This window comes from Salmo trutta, chromosome 17 (genome assembly GCF_901001165.1).
Source record: "Salmo trutta chromosome 17, fSalTru1.1, whole genome shotgun sequence".
NCBI lineage: Eukaryota > Metazoa > Chordata > Actinopteri > Salmoniformes > Salmonidae > Salmo > Salmo trutta.
In genome coordinates this window covers 19,719,114-19,737,219 of record NC_042973.1, presented here as the reverse complement: position 1 = coordinate 19,737,219, position 18,106 = coordinate 19,719,114, and the positions used below count along the sequence as shown (strand labels likewise).

The window sequence follows — 18,106 nt, the reverse complement described above, 5'->3', positions numbered from 1 at the left end:
GATTCCCCTCTCTCCACTGGGATTCTCTGCCTCTAACCCTATTACAGGGGCTGAGTCCTAGCTTACTGGTGCTCTTCCATGCCGTCCCTAGGAGGGGTGCGTCACTTGAGTTTGTTGAGTCACTGACGTGATCTTCGTGTCCGGGTTGCGCCCCCCCTTGGGTTGTGAGGTGGCGGAGATCTTTGTGGGCGATACTCGGCCTTGTCTCAGGATGGTAAGTTGGTGTTTGAAGTTATCCCTCTAGTGGTGTGGGGGCTGTGCTTTGGCAAAATGGGTGGGGTTATATCCTGCCTGTTTGGCCCTGTCCGGGGGAATCGTCGGACGGGGCCACAGTGTCTCCCCACCCCTCCTGTCTCAGCCTCCAGTATTTATGCTGCAGTAGTTTATGTGTCGGGGGCTAAAATCAGTCTGTTATATCTGGAGTATTTCTTCTGTCTTATCCGGTGTCCTTTGTGAATTTAAGTATGCTCTCTCTAATTCTCTCTCTCGTTCACTTTTTCTCTCTTTCTTTCTCTTTCTCTCTTTCTTTCTCTCTCTTGGAGGACCTGAGCCCTAGGACCATGCCTCAGGACTACCTGGCCTGATGACTCCTTGCTGTACCCAGTCCACCTGGCCGTGCTGCTGCTCCAGTTTCAACTGTTCTGCCTGCGGCTACGGAACCCTGACCTGTTCACCGGACGTGCTACCTGTCCCAGACCTGCTGTTTTCAACTCACTAGAGACAGCAGGAACGGTAAAGAGATACTCTGAATGATCGGCTATGAAAAGCCAACTTACATTTACTCCTGAGGTGCTGACCTGTTGCACCCTCGACAACCACTGTGATTATTATTATTTGACCCTGCTGGTCATCTATGAACATTTGAACATCTTGGCCATGTTCTGTTATAATCTCCACCCGGCACAGCCAGAAGAGGACTGGCCACCCCTCATATCCTGGTTCCTCTATAGGTTTCTTCCTAGGTTCTGGCCTTTCTAGGGTGTTTTTCCTAGCCACCGTGCTTCTACACCTGCATTTCTTGCTGTTTGGGGTTTTAGGCTGGGTTTCTGTACAGCACTTTGTGACATCAGCTGATGTAAGAAGGGCTTTATAAATCAATTTGATTGATTGATTCAGAAAATAAATCATCCTCTCTCATCTTAAACTGAGACCAGGTTGTTTGTTGCATCTTAACATCAAAGGAGAATTACGGCAAGAATTTCCATTGGTGATTAACTAATGACAAAGTTTAGGAAAGTTGACGTAAAAGGTTAGGAGAATTTACCTAAAATGTTAGGTGAATTAAAGGTTAGAATAAGGGATAGGGGAAGGGTTAGCTAAAATGCTACAGTTGTCCCCGACGCAACTCGAATACCCAACCTTTGGATTGTTAGACTTCGCTGTATACATCAACGACAAAGGTTAGGATAATTTATGTAAAATGTTAGGTTAATTTAAGGTTAGAATAATGGTTAGGGGAAGAGTTAGCTAAAATTCTACAGCTCTTCCCGACGTGAATCGAACACACAACCTTTGGATTGCTAGACGTTCGCTATATACGCCCACCCATTCTCCCCGACCAACCTCCCTCCTCCTGTTTTGCATGTTATTTTGGCATTAATACGTGTCACATATCAGTTTGCAAACAACATAAAAATATATAAATATAATAATTGAGTTTATAAAGCCGCATACAAACATGGTCTCTTTTTTGGTTTCTTAAGTATGGCAGCTCTAAAATGCAGGTGTTTCAGCCTAGCTCAGTACTTTCTGTGGTGGTGGGGCAGCCAGCGGAAAATTTGGAGCGAGGGGTTAGTAATGGTCTCCAGTTGCGCCATGATTGGGTAATGTTCTCTAGTTGCGCCGTGATTGGCTCAGTGTTCTGTCACTCATGGGGAAACTACATCATCGCCAAATTTAAAGGTAGAGCTCGAAAATTCAAGCCCCATTGGGTGATGCCATAGAGTTACATTATAAGTGCCAATCCAAGAAAGCTCGAGGTCAATGGTCACAGATAAAATGACGTCAAATCACGTTATATCTACAGTAGCTTTGATTGGAGTGACTTTGTCAACATCATACTTTCAAAATATTACCTAGCAAGCTAGCAGTCATCATCATGAATCAAGCCGAAAATCTACTGGCAAATGCTTTTAATCCTTGTCATATGAAGAGAAATAATGAAGAGAAAATATAGATAAAACGTATTGGTGCTCATTAGCAATTGGACATAAACATTACACAACAAGTTGGAAATCACAAAATCAACAATGAGTGGTTTGGAAGGAATTAGAGGCTAACTGCAAGCATTGCAAAGCAATCGCTAGCCTGCTATTCAGTGAAGTGGCTGTGTGGGCCCAAGTTTGGGTTTAAGGGTCTCTTTTCCAAACTTAAAATGATAAAGATTCAACATTGGCCATGCTGTCAATTCAGCATGATTTCTGCCACGCTCTAAACAACTGTTAACTCGGAACTGGGAAACTTGACTTCAGTGAAATCAAGACAACTGGGAACTCGAGGAAAAAATGAGCTCCGACTGGGAAAATACGTTTTGTATGGTCATCCAACTCGGAATTGTAAGTCGGGAACTCTGGCCTCTTTGTAGAGCTACGACCTGAAGATCGCTGACGTCATCATGATTTGACCTTGTTTTTTTCAGAGTTCCCAGTTGTCTTGAAAACGCCATAAATGCCATGCTTTGATGGCAAAGTTTAATGACAAAATTTGCCCACGCAGGACCACCTCACCACCTTCCTGTTCAAGTGAGCACAGCACAACAAGGTGTGTCCAAAAATGGGAGATATGTATAGCCCATGTAGCCCATGTGCTTCACTCTAATAATTTGGTCTATTTTCCCCTCTTAATTTTGCCGACTGTTCTGATTTGATGGTGCACGTTGCCTTAAACCTGTCTTAGAGAAATGTAATCATTGAATATTGTAAGAGCTATGCTCCCTTTTATTATCCTATTGTTAAGGACTTGGCGTACAGGGAGAACACTGTAAGAACTGTCCATGTTCTGAATTCTGTCGCTGTACATTTCAAAAGTGCTGAACAAATAGTTATATTGACTACTTTCGTCCTAGCTCACTCATTAATGTCTTAATCGACATTGCCTCATACGGTTTTCGTCCCATTATGCCATAGTTTGTACTTCTCAATTGTCAGTAGAAACCACAATGGCACCGGAGAAGAAGGCCGACGTTTTACGTGTCCCCAACCGATTGTGTTTTTGTTAGTTTATTTGCGTTGTTTGTAACTTATTATTTTACTTATTTTGTACGTAATGTTGTCGCTACTGTCTCTTATGACAGAAAATAACTTCTGGAAATAACTTCTTTTTACAAGTCTGACGAGCCCGACACCAATGATATACTGCTTTCTCGGGAACAGGCCCAGATCCCCGTGGTTTGCGTGTAGAGGAGGCGGAGAAAAAGGGACCAGAGGGCGAGCTGCCTTCTGAGAATTCGTAGGCGATTGAATAAACCCCCAGTTCCTTCTATTCTGCTAGCAAACGTGCAATCTTTGGAGAATAAAATGTATTACCTACGTGGAAGATTAAACTACCAACGAGACATTCAAAACTGAAATATCTTATGCTTCATGGAGTCGTGGCTGAATGACAACACTTTAAACATACAGCTGGCTGGTTAAACGCTGTACCGGCAGGATAGAACAGCGGCGTCTGGTAAGACAAGGGGCGGTATTTTTGTAAATAACAGCTGGTGCACAATATCTAAGGAAGTCTCGAGCTATTGCTCGCCTGAGGTAGAGTATCTCATGATAAGCTGTAGACCACACTATCTACCTAGAGAGTTTTCGCCTGTATTTTTCATAGCTGTCCACATACCACTACAGACTGAGGCTGGCACTAAGACAGCATTGAATGAGCTGTATAAGCAAACAAAAAAACGCTCACCCAGAGACAGCGCTCCTAGTAGCCGGGAACTTTAATGCAGGGAAACTTAAATCCATTTTACCAAAAAACTCTGGACCACCTTTACTCCACACACAGAGACACATACAAAGCTCTCCCTCACCCTCCATTTGGCAGTTCTGACCATAATTATATCCTCCTGATTCCTGTTTACAAGCAAAAATTCAAGCAGGAAGCACCAGTGACTAGATAAAAAAAAAAGTGGTCAGATGAAGCAGATGCTAAGCTCCAGGACTGTTTTGCTAGCACAGACTGGGATATGTTCCAGGATTCCTCTGATGGCATTGAGGAGTACAGTCATTGGCTTCATCAATAAGTGCATTGATGACGTCATCCCCACAGTGACCGTATGTGCATACCCAAACCAGAAGCCATGGATTACAGGCAACATCCGCACTGAGCTAAAGGCTAGAGCTTCCACTTTCATGGAGTGGGACTTTAACCCGGAAGCTTATAAGAAATCCCGCTATGCCCTCTGATGAACAGGGTTGTCAAACATACAGCCCGCAGGGAAAACAAAACTCAGTATACTTTTAAATTACTAAAACCAAATCGAAACTGTGTAGAAATTATAATGGACTTAAATTCATACAGTTTCTTGACTGTGTCCAGCTCACAATAATCACAGAAATGAAAGCTAGACAGTCAGGGAGCGAAAATTCAAAAAACGATTGATATAGGACTATGTTTAGCAAATTTTGACCGCGAGGAAATGTAACCAATTTTCAGTGCAGCCCTCCGGACCTCGTTGAAGACAGAATTCGGCCCTCGGGGGAAAATTTGTTTGACACTCCTGCTCTAGAGTGTGTATTAATGCCGCGTTCAAAACAACTGGGAAAGGGGAACTCGGAAATCCTCGACTTCCAACTTCAGTGCGTTCAAAACAACGGAGAACTCAGACTGGGAAAAATCGATTTGAGCGGTATTCCAACTCTGAATTCCAACTCGGGAACTTGGGCCTCTTTCGCGAGTGCCACTTTCTGACCTGAAGATCACTGACATCATAATTTGACCTCATATTTTTCAGAGTTCCCAGTTGTTTTGAACGTGGCATTAGCAGCACTTACCACCATCTTGTTAAGGGAGACCCAGCAGTCCTGGGGGAAATCCTGCAGCATGGGAACCAGGAACTGCAAACAGCCATCCCAGTGACACAGCAGCAACATCATACCAATCAGGTTGAAGATACGCATCACTGCACTGGCCAGGTCATAGGTCATATGGAATATCTGTCACAAGAGGGACAGAAAGAGAGGACAGTCAGTGGTGTGTAACGCCTCATTCATTCACCATTTCACATGGATTTAGCTTATGTTAACAAAGACAATGAACACATGATTTAAAAAAAGATGGAGCCAGATTCCATTATTTGCATTATCTGGTTACAACAGGATATGGACAGGATTTGGATTCATGATTGGATTAGTTATTGTAATTCAGTAAGTACGTTTACTGATACCGATTATGCACAGTTGCTTTTCTGAACACACAGCTGTTGCACTTTCATTCGTTACCTTGAGAAATGAAGCACACCAAATAACTTCTGTGATGATAACACTAATTTCCTGCACTCATCAGGCACTAATAGCTCTGTTGAGATGAACATGATCAAGAGATATACAGTAAGTGTGGAATGTCAAAAATCTCAATCAATCAGACATAAGACAGCTATCCTCCCTCATTCTCCCTTCCTTCCTTCCCTTCCTCCAACCATCCCTCCTCATCTCCCTGCCTCCCTCCTTCCTTCCTTCTCCAAGACCAAGCCTTGTCCTATTATGGTGAGTGTTTGTTTAGAACACAGAACACCCAGCCCTGAGTGATGCACTGGTGTTGTGGTCACAGCCTTGTAAACACTTCTCAGCTGTGGCCCTTTGGCTGTGGTCAAAGGGCCTGTCTCCCTATCGTGCAAGTGTGCATGCATGTGTGTGTGTTCCAGAAAAGCCCTGCAGGAGAACCAATTAAGCCCCCCAAAACCATAAGACCCAAAGGCTACCACACCTGAGATAGGGGAAGTTGCCCTATATAGGAACTAGGCCATTAACATCCCTCTACGAAGACAGGGGAGAGACGATATGCTTCTGGCTGTTGTTTACAATGTAGAGCTCCAACAGAGTGTGAGCCAGGCGATTCAGTCATCTCACAAGACCTCACTCACGCCAACCCGTGGGTTTAAAGCTTAACTGAATGCAAAATTAGAACCTGCTTTGATACACAACAGAAGGCTGGAATGTATCCTTTTGCTGTTTCTCCAAGTGACTGTATTGGAATATCTGTGGTGAAAAAGGCCAAGCAAGCATCCTTTTGTATCACCTCTTTCCAGCTTTGTCTCAAAAGTCCTACAGTTAAAAACAAAATCTCTGTATTACCGAGGCCCCTGTGTTTCCTGTGTTTGGGTGGTACTGTATGTGAGTGTTTTTCAAGGTGCCTGCACAGCTGTTTCTGCTTGTGTATAATTTACCCGCAGTGCACACAGACATCTAAATAAATGCAGTGGCTTGTCACTGTTAAAATATAGTGTTTTGTAACACTAAAACACTAAAACTAGTGGTAACTGAGCTGCCAATACCTTAAAGGAGACAGCACCTTAACTTTGCTGGAGTATTGAAACACATGGTTGTGAGGGTATTGGGACAGATTTAAGGTGTACTGAAACATTCATCCTGAGGTGTTCTGAAACATGACATGGTACCACACACCACATAATCAGGAGAGTGACCAGTGATTCCATGTCTATGTATATATGGCAGCAAATTCTAAGGTGCAGGGTTGAGCAACCGGTTGGTAGCCGGCTAGTGATGGCTATTTAACAGTATGATGGCCTTGAGATAGAAGCTGTTTTTCAGTGTCTCGGTCCCAGCTTTGGTGCACCTGTACTGACCTCGCCTTCTGGATGATAGTGGGGTGAACAGGCCGTGGCTTGATGATCTTTTTGGCCTTCCTGTGACATCGGGTGCTGTGGGTGTCCTAGAGGGCCGGCAGTGTGCCCCCGGTAATGCATTGGGCAGAGCGCACCACCCTCTGGAGAGCCCTGCGGTTGCAGGCGGTGCAGTTGCCGTACCAGGCGGTGATACAGCCAGACAGGATGCTTTCAATTGTGCATCTGTATAAGGGTCTTAGGGGCCAAGCCAAATTTCTTCAGCCTCCTGAGGTTGAAGAGGCGCTGTTGTGCCTTCTTCACTACACTGTCTGTGTGGGTGGACCATTTCAGATGGTCAGTGATGTGTACACTGAGGAAATGAAACCTTTCCACCTTTCCAATGTGGATAGAGACGTGCTCCATCTGCTGTTTCCTGAAGTCCACGATCATCTCCTTCATTTTGTTGACGTTGAGGGAGAGGTTATTTTCCTGGCACCACTCCGCCAGGTCCCTCACCTCCTCCCTGTAGGCTGTCTCTTCATTGTTGGTAATCAGGCCTACTATGGTTGTGTCGTCTGCAAACTTGATAATTGAGTTGGAGATGTGTGTGGCCACACAGTCATGGGTGAACAGGGAGTACAGGAGGGGGCTGAGTACACACACTTGTGGGGCCCCAGTGTTGAGGATCAGTGAAGGGGAGATGTTTTTTCCTTCCTTCACCACTTGGGGGTGGCCCATCAGAAAGTCCAGGACCCAGTTGAACAGGGCGGGGTTCAGACCCAGGGCCCCGAGCTCGATGATGAGCTTGGAGGGTACTATGGTGTTGAAGGCTGAGCTATAGTCAATTAACAGCATTCTTACATTGGTATTCCTCTTGTCCAGATGGGGTAGGGCAGTGCGCAGTGCAATAGCGATTTCATCGTCTGTGGATCTATTGGGGCGATAAGCAAATTTAAGTGGGTCTAGGGTGTCAGGTAAGGTAAGGTAGAGGTGATTTGATCCTTAACTAGCCTCTCAAAGCACTTCATGATGACAGAAGTGAGTGCTACAGGGCGATAGTAAGTTAGTTCAGTGCTTCCTTATCCCAGCAGACTGGAATAAGGAGAGATTGAATATGTCTGTAAATTATCCAGCCAGCTGGTCTGCGCATGCTCTGAGGATGCAGCTAGGGATGCCATATGGGACGGCAGCCATGCGAGGGTTAACCTGTTGGGGCTAGGGGGCAGTATTGAGAATTTTGGAAAAAATATGTGCCCATTTTTAACTGCCTCCTACACCAACTCAGAAGCTAGAATATGCATATTATTGTTCAGGTTTGGATAGAAAACACCCTAAAGTTTCTAAAACTGTTTGAATGGTGTCTGTGAGTATAACAGAACTCCTATGGCAGGCAAAAATCTGAGAAGGTTTCATGCAGGAAGTGGCCTGTCTGACAAGGAGTCGTTCTTCTTGCCTCTGTTTATTGAAGAGTAAGGATCTTAGCTGTAACGTGACAATTCCTAGGGCTCCAATAGGCTCTCAGAACCCGGGAAAAACCTGAACGATGACGAGGCAGCCTCAGGCTGAAACACATTATCGCCTTTTCCAAGTGTCCCATTAGGTGACAATAGAACTAGGCGCATGCGCGATTCGCCCCCGTGGAGTATTTTCATTCGGCTGTTTAGCTTATTGCAGATTCCCGGTCGGAATATTATCGCTTTTCTACGAGATAAATTGCATAAAAATTGATTTTAAACAGCGGTTGACATGCTTCGAAGTACGGTAATGGAATATTTAGAATTTTTTTGTCACGTTCTGCGCCATGCGCACGACCGTGATTTACAATTCTGATAGTGTCTAGAACGCAAGAACAAAACGTCGCTGATGGAACATAACGATGGATTATTTGGGACCAAACCTACATTTGTTATTGAAGTAGAAGTCCTGGGAGTGCATTCTGACGAAGAACAGGAAAGGTAAGACCATTTTTCTTATAGGAAATATGATTTTGGTGAAGGCTAATCTTGTCGGGTGTCTAAATAGCTAGCCCGTGATGGCTGGGCTATGTACTTAGAATATTGCAAAATGTGCTTCATCCGAAAAGCTATTTTAAAATCCGACATATCGAGTGCATAGAGGAGTAATGTATCTATAATTCTTAAAATAATTGTTATGCTTTTTGTGAACGTTTATCGTGAGTAATTTAGCAAACTGTTAGTAAATTCCCCGGAAGTTTGCGGGGGGTATGCTAGTTCTGAACGTCACATGCTAATGTAAAAAGCAGTTTTTTGATATAAATATGAACTTGATTGAACAGACATGCATGTATTGTATAACATAATGTCCTAGGTGTGTCATCTGATGAAGATCATAAAAGGTTAGTGCTGCATTTAGCTGTGGTTTGGGTTTTTGTGACATTATATGCTAGCTTGAAAAATGGGTGTCTGATTATTTCTGGCTGGGCACTCTCCTGACATAATGTAATGTTTTGCTTTCGTTGTAAAGCCTTTTTGAAATCGGACAGTGTGGTTAGATTAACGAGAGTCATGTCTTTAAATAGCTGTAAAATAGTCATATGTTTGAGAAATTGAAGTAATAGTATTTCAAAGGTTTCAAAAATCGCGCCACTGGATTCAAGTGGCTGTTACGTAGGTGGGACGAATTCGTCCCACCTGCGCCAGAGAGGTTAACACGCTTAAATGTCTTACTCACGTCAGACACATTGAAGAAGAGCCCACAGTCCTTGGGAGAGGGCCACATTGATGGCACTGTGCTATCCTCAAAGCAGCGAAGAAGGTGTTTAGTTTGTCTGGGAGCAAGAAATCGGTTTCTGCTACCTGACTGGTTTTCCCTTTGTAATCCGTGATTGTCTGTAGACCCTGCCACATACGTCTCATGTCTGAGCCGTTGAATTGCGACTCTGTACTGACGTTTTGCCTGTTTGATTGCCTTATGGAGGGAATAACTACACACTTTGTATTTGACCATATTCCCAGTCACCTTGTCATGGTTAAATGCGGTGGTTTGCGCTTTCAGTTTAGCACGAATGCGGCCATCTATCCATGGTTTCTGATTTGGGTAGGTTTTAATAGTCACAGTGGGAACAACATCCCCTATACACTTCCTGATGAACTCAGTCACCATGTTTGTGTATACATCAATGTTATTATCCGAGGCTACCTGGAACATATCCCAGTCCGTATGATCAAAACAATCTTGAAGCATTGAATAGACCTTAGCACGGGTACTTCCTGTTTGAGTTTCTGCCTATAGGAAGGGAGGAGCAAAATGGAACTGTGATCTGATTTGCTGAAGGAAGGGCAGGGGAGGGCATTGTCGGCATCCCGGGAGACAGAATATTAGTGGTTGAGTGTTTTTCCAGCACGGGTACTACAGTCAATGTGTTGATAGAACTTCGGTAGCGTTTTCCTCAAATTTGCTTTGTTAACATCCCCAGCTACAATAAATGCGGCCTCAGGATATGTGGTTTCCAGTTTGAAGAAAAAACAATGTTTATAAATCAATGCTCCAAGAAACACACCAGCTCCAAAAAGACGTATATAGCCATTTGTACAAACTGCTGCTTTTTCATCAGCCCCAAACAAAACTAAAGCTGTAATCATAATGATACGTAATAAACTTTCTTGGGTAGAGGCGAAGACAAAGATGACAGAATCAATTTCCTTAAATGTATCCATAATGGAAAGAAAATTGCCTTTATTAATGCGTATACTCCAATTCATATGATCCTATGTTTTTTGATTCTCTGTACAGCATATTGTTAGAATTAACTGAATTCCATCTGGTTATTGGGAAAGGCATGAATGCCATTTTGGACATTCAAAATAAATGTAATAAAACCAACTACAACCAAGGCTCTCCATTATATACCCTCTGATTACAACCTTATTGATGCCTGGTGAGCACATAATCCTGAATCAAAAGAGTACACTTTTTACTCAAACAGCCATGAATCTTTCTCACGAATCGATTGCATAGTATTATCTATACCTCTATTTCTATCTTCAACGTATGAGCTTGTCTGACCACTACGCTTACTACCGACAACTTCACATTTCTGAACTCCTAAAGGAGCCATAAGATGGCGTTTCAACATTTCATTATTACAGAATCAAACATTCTGTGATCAATTTGAAATGTGACTAAATTCATCCATAATGATCAATAAAAATTAAGTCGATGACATTTACATTTTAGTCATTTCGCAGACGCTCTTATCCAGAGCGACTTACAGTAGTGAATGCATACATTTCATTGCTTTTTTTCTCCTTACTGGTCCCCCATGGGAATCGAACACACAACCCTGGCATTGCAAACACCATGCTCTACCAACTGACCCCTGGATACTATGGGATGCTACCAAAGGTTTTATTAAAAATAATGGAAATGTTGTTAACTGTGTTAGAGCGTTCTCAACAAACTCTTTTCAGACCAGGAGACTATTACTCTTTCCAAAGTCAAGACAGAACATATTTATTGACAAGGCAGAGAGCAGAATTTGCCATCCATCAAGTTAGACTCAACCATTACTTCCATGGTAATTGTCCCAGTTGTTTACTGGCCAACACGCTATGCAGTAATGATCAATTAACTGATTGAATCTATTGAATCTGAAACAGGGGAATTACTGTCAGAACCCAAATTCATCAATCAAAGATTCTCAAGCTTCTATAAAGAACTGTACACCTGTGATTGTAAATCCACACAAAGCCAGGTTAGGTCCTTTCTAAAATAATTACGAACTCTTCTTCTCTCAACAGAGGAAGCCACCTCGGTGGGAGCCTAAATCTCTCTCAATGAATTAAAAAGGAGATTGGATAGCATGAATAAAGGCAAATCATCTGGATGGGACGGTATTCCTCCTGAGGTCTATTTAAAATGTTGGAATCAATTAGGTCCACTATTGCTCAAAATGATTAATATAGCCGTTCACAAAGGTTAATTTGGGAGAGATGTGAATAGAGCACTAATTTCACTTTTATGAAAAAAAAGGTAAGGATACCACCCAGTGTTCTCACTATCGCCCCCTATCTTAGACAAATACAGATAATAAACTGTTTTCCAAAATGTTGTCATCTCGAGATTTACCCAAATTAGGCCACACAGACCAAAGCGGGTTATAAAGTGTTTATACTCGGATAACCTCTGTCGACTATTACATATCTTAGACGCTTCATCAGAAACAACAGCTCCTTGGGCTGTATCTCTTAATGCAGAAAAAGCTTTTGATAGACTAGAATGGTCATACCTCTTGGTCTGTCTTGGAACATATGGGTATTGGCTCCAATTTCATTAATATGATTAAAATACCATATGCAAAACCCTCAGCCATACTGTATATCCCTTAAACAATGTAAACTAAGCTGTGGTCCTATTATTGCTCACACAATTTATATTTGGGTTAGGGTTAATTAAAAAACAATTAAAAAACAATGTAACTGGAAATCAAAATGGCATGCCCATAGTGAAATATTACACAATAATGCTTTGCAACCTTGAGGGAGGCCTTTTGCATCCCCCCAATGGTCCATATGTGCAATCCATACCCTTGCCAATATAAAGGACAATAATGGTTTGAGAACATCCCAAGATTTGAAAGATACATACACATTACCAGGCAACTCCTTTTTTCTATATTTACAACATACACTATATATACAAAAGGAAGTTTGACACCCCTGTTGAGATTTCTAGTGGTGCTGTCTTTTCGATCCGCCTGAGAAAATACCTTGTAAAGCACTGCCGCATCAAGGTCGCACGCTGGGTCCACTTCGTGGATAGCCAAACAATCCTGGGAGCAATTCACAAGGATAGCTATGGCTACCAAACTTTCTTCGCTAACCGCATCGGAGAGATCCAGAAGGCTGGACCAGTGGAAGACTGGAGGTGGATTGAGGGCAACCTGAACATAGCAGACATCATCACAAGGGGAGCAACTCCTGAGGAACTCGATGAAGGGTCAGAGTGGCAACAAGGCCCAGAGTTCCTGAGTTGGCCTGAGGCTGAGTGGCCTGTGAAGACGGCCAGTGAGATAGTGACCAGCGTGGCTGATGACGTTAAAAGGTTGCAGAGAAGAGCGTTCTCAGCTGTAGTCACCAGGTCTCAGGCAGAAAAGTTCTCAGACCCCAGCAATACTGATGTTGGGGCAGACTTGCAAGACTCCGCACCGCGACCGCAGATGAAAGACCAAGGTCCAACTCCAGCAGTAGAGAGGCCAAAGAGGAAGCCCTGGGGTGTTGCTCTAGTGCGCCTTGTCGGGCCCGAACGATTCAGTAGCTTGTCTAAATTGTGTGGAACAATCGCCTGGGTTCGAAGAGCGGCAGAATCCTGGCTGAAGACAAGCTACCAAGACTCGAGCTCAGCAAACCGGGAGGTGAGGGGGCCCAGGCTGTCTGTGGGAGAGAGAACAGCGGCTTTCCAGGACTTAGCCCTTGCAGCCCAAGACGGCGTGAACTTTCAAGGTACGACCTTAAACCGCCTTGTTGTGATGAAAGATGACAACAATGGACTCTTACTTTGTGGTGGTAGAGTCCAGTCTTGAAATGAAGACGGAACCGCTGTACCTTTAATCCCGTTCCGGTCGTGGCTGGGGGCCTTGCTTGCAAGGGAAGCTCACGAAGCGAATCATGAAGGGGTGGCTGCCACACTGCTGCACACTAAAAGAAAGGCCTGGGTTGTGCAAGGTCGGAGGACAGTGAAGAAGGTGGTCAACAGGTGCATCACTTGCAAGAAGCAAAGAGCCCGGCTGTGCCAGCAAGTGATGAGCGTTCTTCCTCAGGAACGTACCAGTAGAGCAAACCCATTCGAGTATACTACACTAGACCTCTTTGGACCCTTTGAAGTGAGGGACGCTGTTAAGAAAATAACCAAGAAAAAGGTCTGGGGAGTCGTGTATTGCTGCATGACTTCCAGAGCCGTCCATGCTGATCTCATCGACGACCAGTCTTCTAAGAGCTTTCTTCAGGCCTACTCCCGGTTCACTGCTCTGAGGGGGCATCCCAAAAAGCTATGGTCAGACAGAGGCACAAACTTCTTGGGAGCCAGGCCTGCTCTGAGAGAGCTACACAAGCACCTGGCCTGTTTGCAGAAGCCTTCCGTTGAAGACAAGGCTGCCAGAAATAGCACAGAGTGGCAATGGGACTTTCATCCTGCAGACTCGCCACACAGGAATGGAGCAGCAGAGGCAGCTGTCAAGCTCCTTAAAAGAGCTCTTAACAGTCTTGGTGGAACAACTGGCTGCTACACCTGGCGGGAGTTCCAGACCCTTCTCTACTCTGCAGCCAGCTTGACTAATGAGCGACCCATCGACGCCAGGGCACAGGAACAAGAGGACTCAGTGGAGTACTTGACGCCCAACTCCCTTATCCTGGGGCGCACCGGACAGGGAGGTGACATACACGGAATTGACATGGAAACCCGCTCTTGGCGCAGGCTGAGGGCTGTCCAGGCTGGAGTCGACAGGTTCTGGATGAAATGGAGCGAACTGGCAGGACCAAACTTGTTCGTACGACACAAGTGGCACCGAGCAGAGAGAAGTATCAAGGTTGGAGATGTAGTCTGGATTGCGGACCAGAACGCTCTGAGGGGGCAGTTCCGGCTCGGCCGGGTTGCTACAACATATCCAGACGAGAAGGGGGATGTCCGGGATGCGGACATAACAACCTGCATGGGTCTTCCTGCTCCCATGGTTCCCAGGGCCCAGAGAAAGGACTCTACCATGCACACGAAAATCGTCATTCGCAGGGATGTGAGGAGGTTGGTGATCTTGATTCCTGCTGAAGACCAAGAGGAGGTAAGATAAGTCCTCGCCATGGGTACCCAAAGACTGTGACTCGGTGTTCTTTGCTTAGCTAGCGGGTAACCCTGGGAGGCAACTGAGTGCTTCGAGGGCAAACCTACACTCAGTAGGAAGAAAGGTGGTGGAGCCTACCTCCTTAGTTAATACATGTTTGTAAATGCCTACAAAGACTGGACTTTAGTTTGAAATTCTCACTGAGAGACTCAAGAGACTGTGCCCTCCTTGGATCTTCGATCAGTCGGCCAAGTGGGAGGTGTTGAGATTTCTAGCTCACTCAGGAAAAGAAAAAAATATATATATAAATAGATAAAAGAGAAGCAAATGGGTCTGATGTGTTCAATTAAATGGGGAACGAGTGATTTCTTTAAGTTTCTTAGATGCTCAGATATGTTACGTTATGTGCGCATGCGCAGCTTCACTAGAGACTTAAATTACAGCACCTGGTAATCACTTCACCGTAGACAATCATCAGGAGCACACAGCCCGTTGGTATGTAACTGCGAACTACTCAGTCTAGCATTGATGTTTGTCACTTATATGTTTGTGCACTGAACGTTTACCTCACTGTGTCGGTGTTAGTTGGCCGGGAGTAACTTGTAGCTCGCTGGGTGCGGTAGCTCAGCGAACCAGATGCTATATAGCATTAGGCTATTATTATCAGCCATTTGCATTGTGCTGATTGTTCGGAGCACTCTGCTGGTTTCTGGTGGCGGTGGTGATAGCGGTGGTTTGGTTCGGTGATCCATGGTGGAGTGCCGCATTATGTTGCGTTTGTGTGTAAATCCTTTGGACGAGGCATGTGGTGGCATGGGTTCTGTGTCCTGTGACAGCGTCCATAGCAACCTGTGACGGCAGAGTCACTGTGCGCATGCTCCTCTGGCGCTGGGCATTCTGGGTGATGTAGTCGGTGCTGTTTTAAGCCAGATTCGCCACATCTTTGATGGTGTTGCAGGCTTATTTGATTTATTATTTACATTATTATTATATTACTTGAATAACATACTAAATAATATATCTGAATAATATATTGTCATTACTTGTTTGTTGTATTTCAGGTTTATGACCTGTGGTCATTTGATTTAAAATAAAATTAAGGACAAAACACGAGTCATGACATTGTGTGGTTCCTGGTGAGCCTTTTCGGAGGGCTAAATACCAACCTACACTCAGAAAATCCGAACACCCCCTCAAATTTGTGGATTGGGCTATTTCAGCCACACCTATTGCTCACAAATCTGAGAACGCTGCCTGCCCGAATGCATAGAGCCAACTGTAAAGTTTGGTGGATGAAGTGGTGGTCTGGGGCTGTTTTTCATGGTTCAGGCTAGGCCCCTTAGTTCCAGTGAAGGGAAAAATTAATGCTACAGCATACAATGACGATTCTGTGCTTCCAACTTTGTGGCAACAGTTTGGGTGGGGTCCTTTCCTGTTTCAGCATGACAATGTCCCTGTGCACAAAGCGAGGTCCATACAGAAATGGTTTGTCAAGATCGGTGTGGAAGAACTTGACTGGTCTGCATAGAGCCCTGACCTCAACCCCATTGAACTCATTTGGGATGAATTGGAACGACTGCGAGCCAGACCTAATCGCCCAACATCACTGCCTGACCTCACTAATGCTCTTGTGGCTGAATGGAAGCAAGTCCCTTTAGCAATGTTCCAACATCTAGTGGAAAACATTCTCAGAAGAGTAGAAGGTTTTATAGCAGCAAAGGAGGGACCAACTTCATATTAATACCGATGACTTTGGAATGAGATGTTCAACCAGCAGGTGTCCACACACTTTTGGTCATGTAAGCTATGCTGGCCTATGGAGTCCCTTGGGAAACTCAACTACCGAACCATCCAATGATGGGATTCATAAATAAAATATCTGAGCTCCTGAAAGGAATGAGCTCTATAATATCAATCAATCAATCAAATGTATGGGTGCAACAGGTCAGCACCTCAGGAGTAAATGTCAGTTGGTTTTTCATAGCCGATCATTCAGAGTATCTTTACCGCTCCTGCTGTCTCTAGTGAGTTGAAAACAGCAGGTCTGGGACAGGTAGCACATCTGGTGAACAGGTCAGGGTTCCATAGCCGCAGGCAGAACAGTTGAAACTGGAGCAGCAGCACGGCCAGGTGGACTGGGTACAGCAAGGAGTCATCAGACCAGGTAGTCTGGCCTGATGACTCCAATATATAAACAACTTTTGGAAAGCTCATATTCTGAGCTAGCCATTAAAAAAGTATGGTACAGATCTAATTGAATATGAACAACCCTTTAACTGGAACAGAATATGAAAAAATCTGTAATCCAAACCATCAATTTATACATTTTACTGTATTTAACACCAAGGAAAAGTTTAATCATGAAATTGGCCCCAACTCCTAACTGTGCACTGTGTCCCCTAAATCAGGTAGGCACATTCTTGCATATGATGTGGGAGTGCCCTGCAGTCAAATCCTTCTGGGGCAAAGTTAGAAAATTCATTTTTAAGTACATGAACTTAAATGCTGCTTTGCATCAACACCTAATGAAATTGCTGTACAATATGATCTTGTTGCCATCTAATGCACATTCAAATGTCATAAATCAACACTGCAGAGCGCTCCCTGTCCTCTGCCATGCCTTCATTGAATTACTGTTGATGATATCTGGAAATGATGTTGTGGAATATTCTAATCAAGTGAGAGAGACTTTGTCATTTCATCAAACAATCATCTTTATTCAATATCGATTAATTATTGCAATAATGAGGCTGGTCGACCCAACACAATTGGGCGTTGGGCCAAGAGTCTAACCTATACAGAAATGCAGAGTTCTTTATATACAACCAATCTCCTGATTGGTTGTATATCTCCTCCCTTTCTGCATCCTTTGACTCTCTATGTCCCCTATCCTCCCGGCCGGCTCGGTCCTCCCCTCCTGCTCCGTGGCTTGACGACTCATTGCGAGCTCACAGAACAGGGCTCCGGGCAGCTGAGCGGAAATGGAGGAAAACTAGCCTCCCTGCGGACCTGGCATCTTTTCACTCCCTCCTCTCTACATTTTCTTCCACTGTTTCTGCTGCTAAAGCCACTCTAAATTCTACCACTCTAAATTCCAAGCATCTGCCTCTAACCCTAGCAAGCTCTTTGCCATCTTCTCCTCCCTCCAGAATCCTCCTCCCCCTTCCCCCTCCCCCTCTCTGTGGATGACTTCGTCAACCATTTTGAAAAGAAGGTTGACGACATCCCATCCTCGTTTGTTAACCTGTTAGGGTATAGGGGGCAGTATTTTCACGGCTGGATAAAAAAATGTACCCGATTTAATCTGGTTACTAATCCTACCCAGTAACTACAATATGCATATACTTATTATATATGGATAGAAAACACCCTAAAGTTTCAAAAACTGTTTGAATGGTGTCTGTGAGTATAACAGAACTCATTTGGCAGGCAAAACCCTGAGACAGATTCTGACAGGAAGTGGATACCTGATGTGTTTAATTGACTTTAAGCCTATACCATTGAAAAACAAAGGGGGTGAGGAATGTTTTGGCACTTCCTAT

The 18,106-nt window shown here is 44.2% G+C and overlaps 1 protein-coding gene across 2 annotated transcripts in view; it reads right to left on the bottom strand.

Moving 5' to 3' along the window:
* Positions 1–18,106, bottom strand: part of LOC115151821 (potassium/sodium hyperpolarization-activated cyclic nucleotide-gated channel 2) — an 84,276-nt gene that overhangs the window by 40,582 nt on the left and 25,588 nt on the right. For both annotated transcript variants that reach the window (XM_029696076.1, XM_029696077.1), the window contains exon 3: positions 4,983–5,144. In XM_029696076.1, the coding sequence (XP_029551936.1) occupies positions 4,983–5,144 (162 nt within the window). The remainder of the gene's footprint in view (positions 1–4,982; positions 5,145–18,106) is intronic.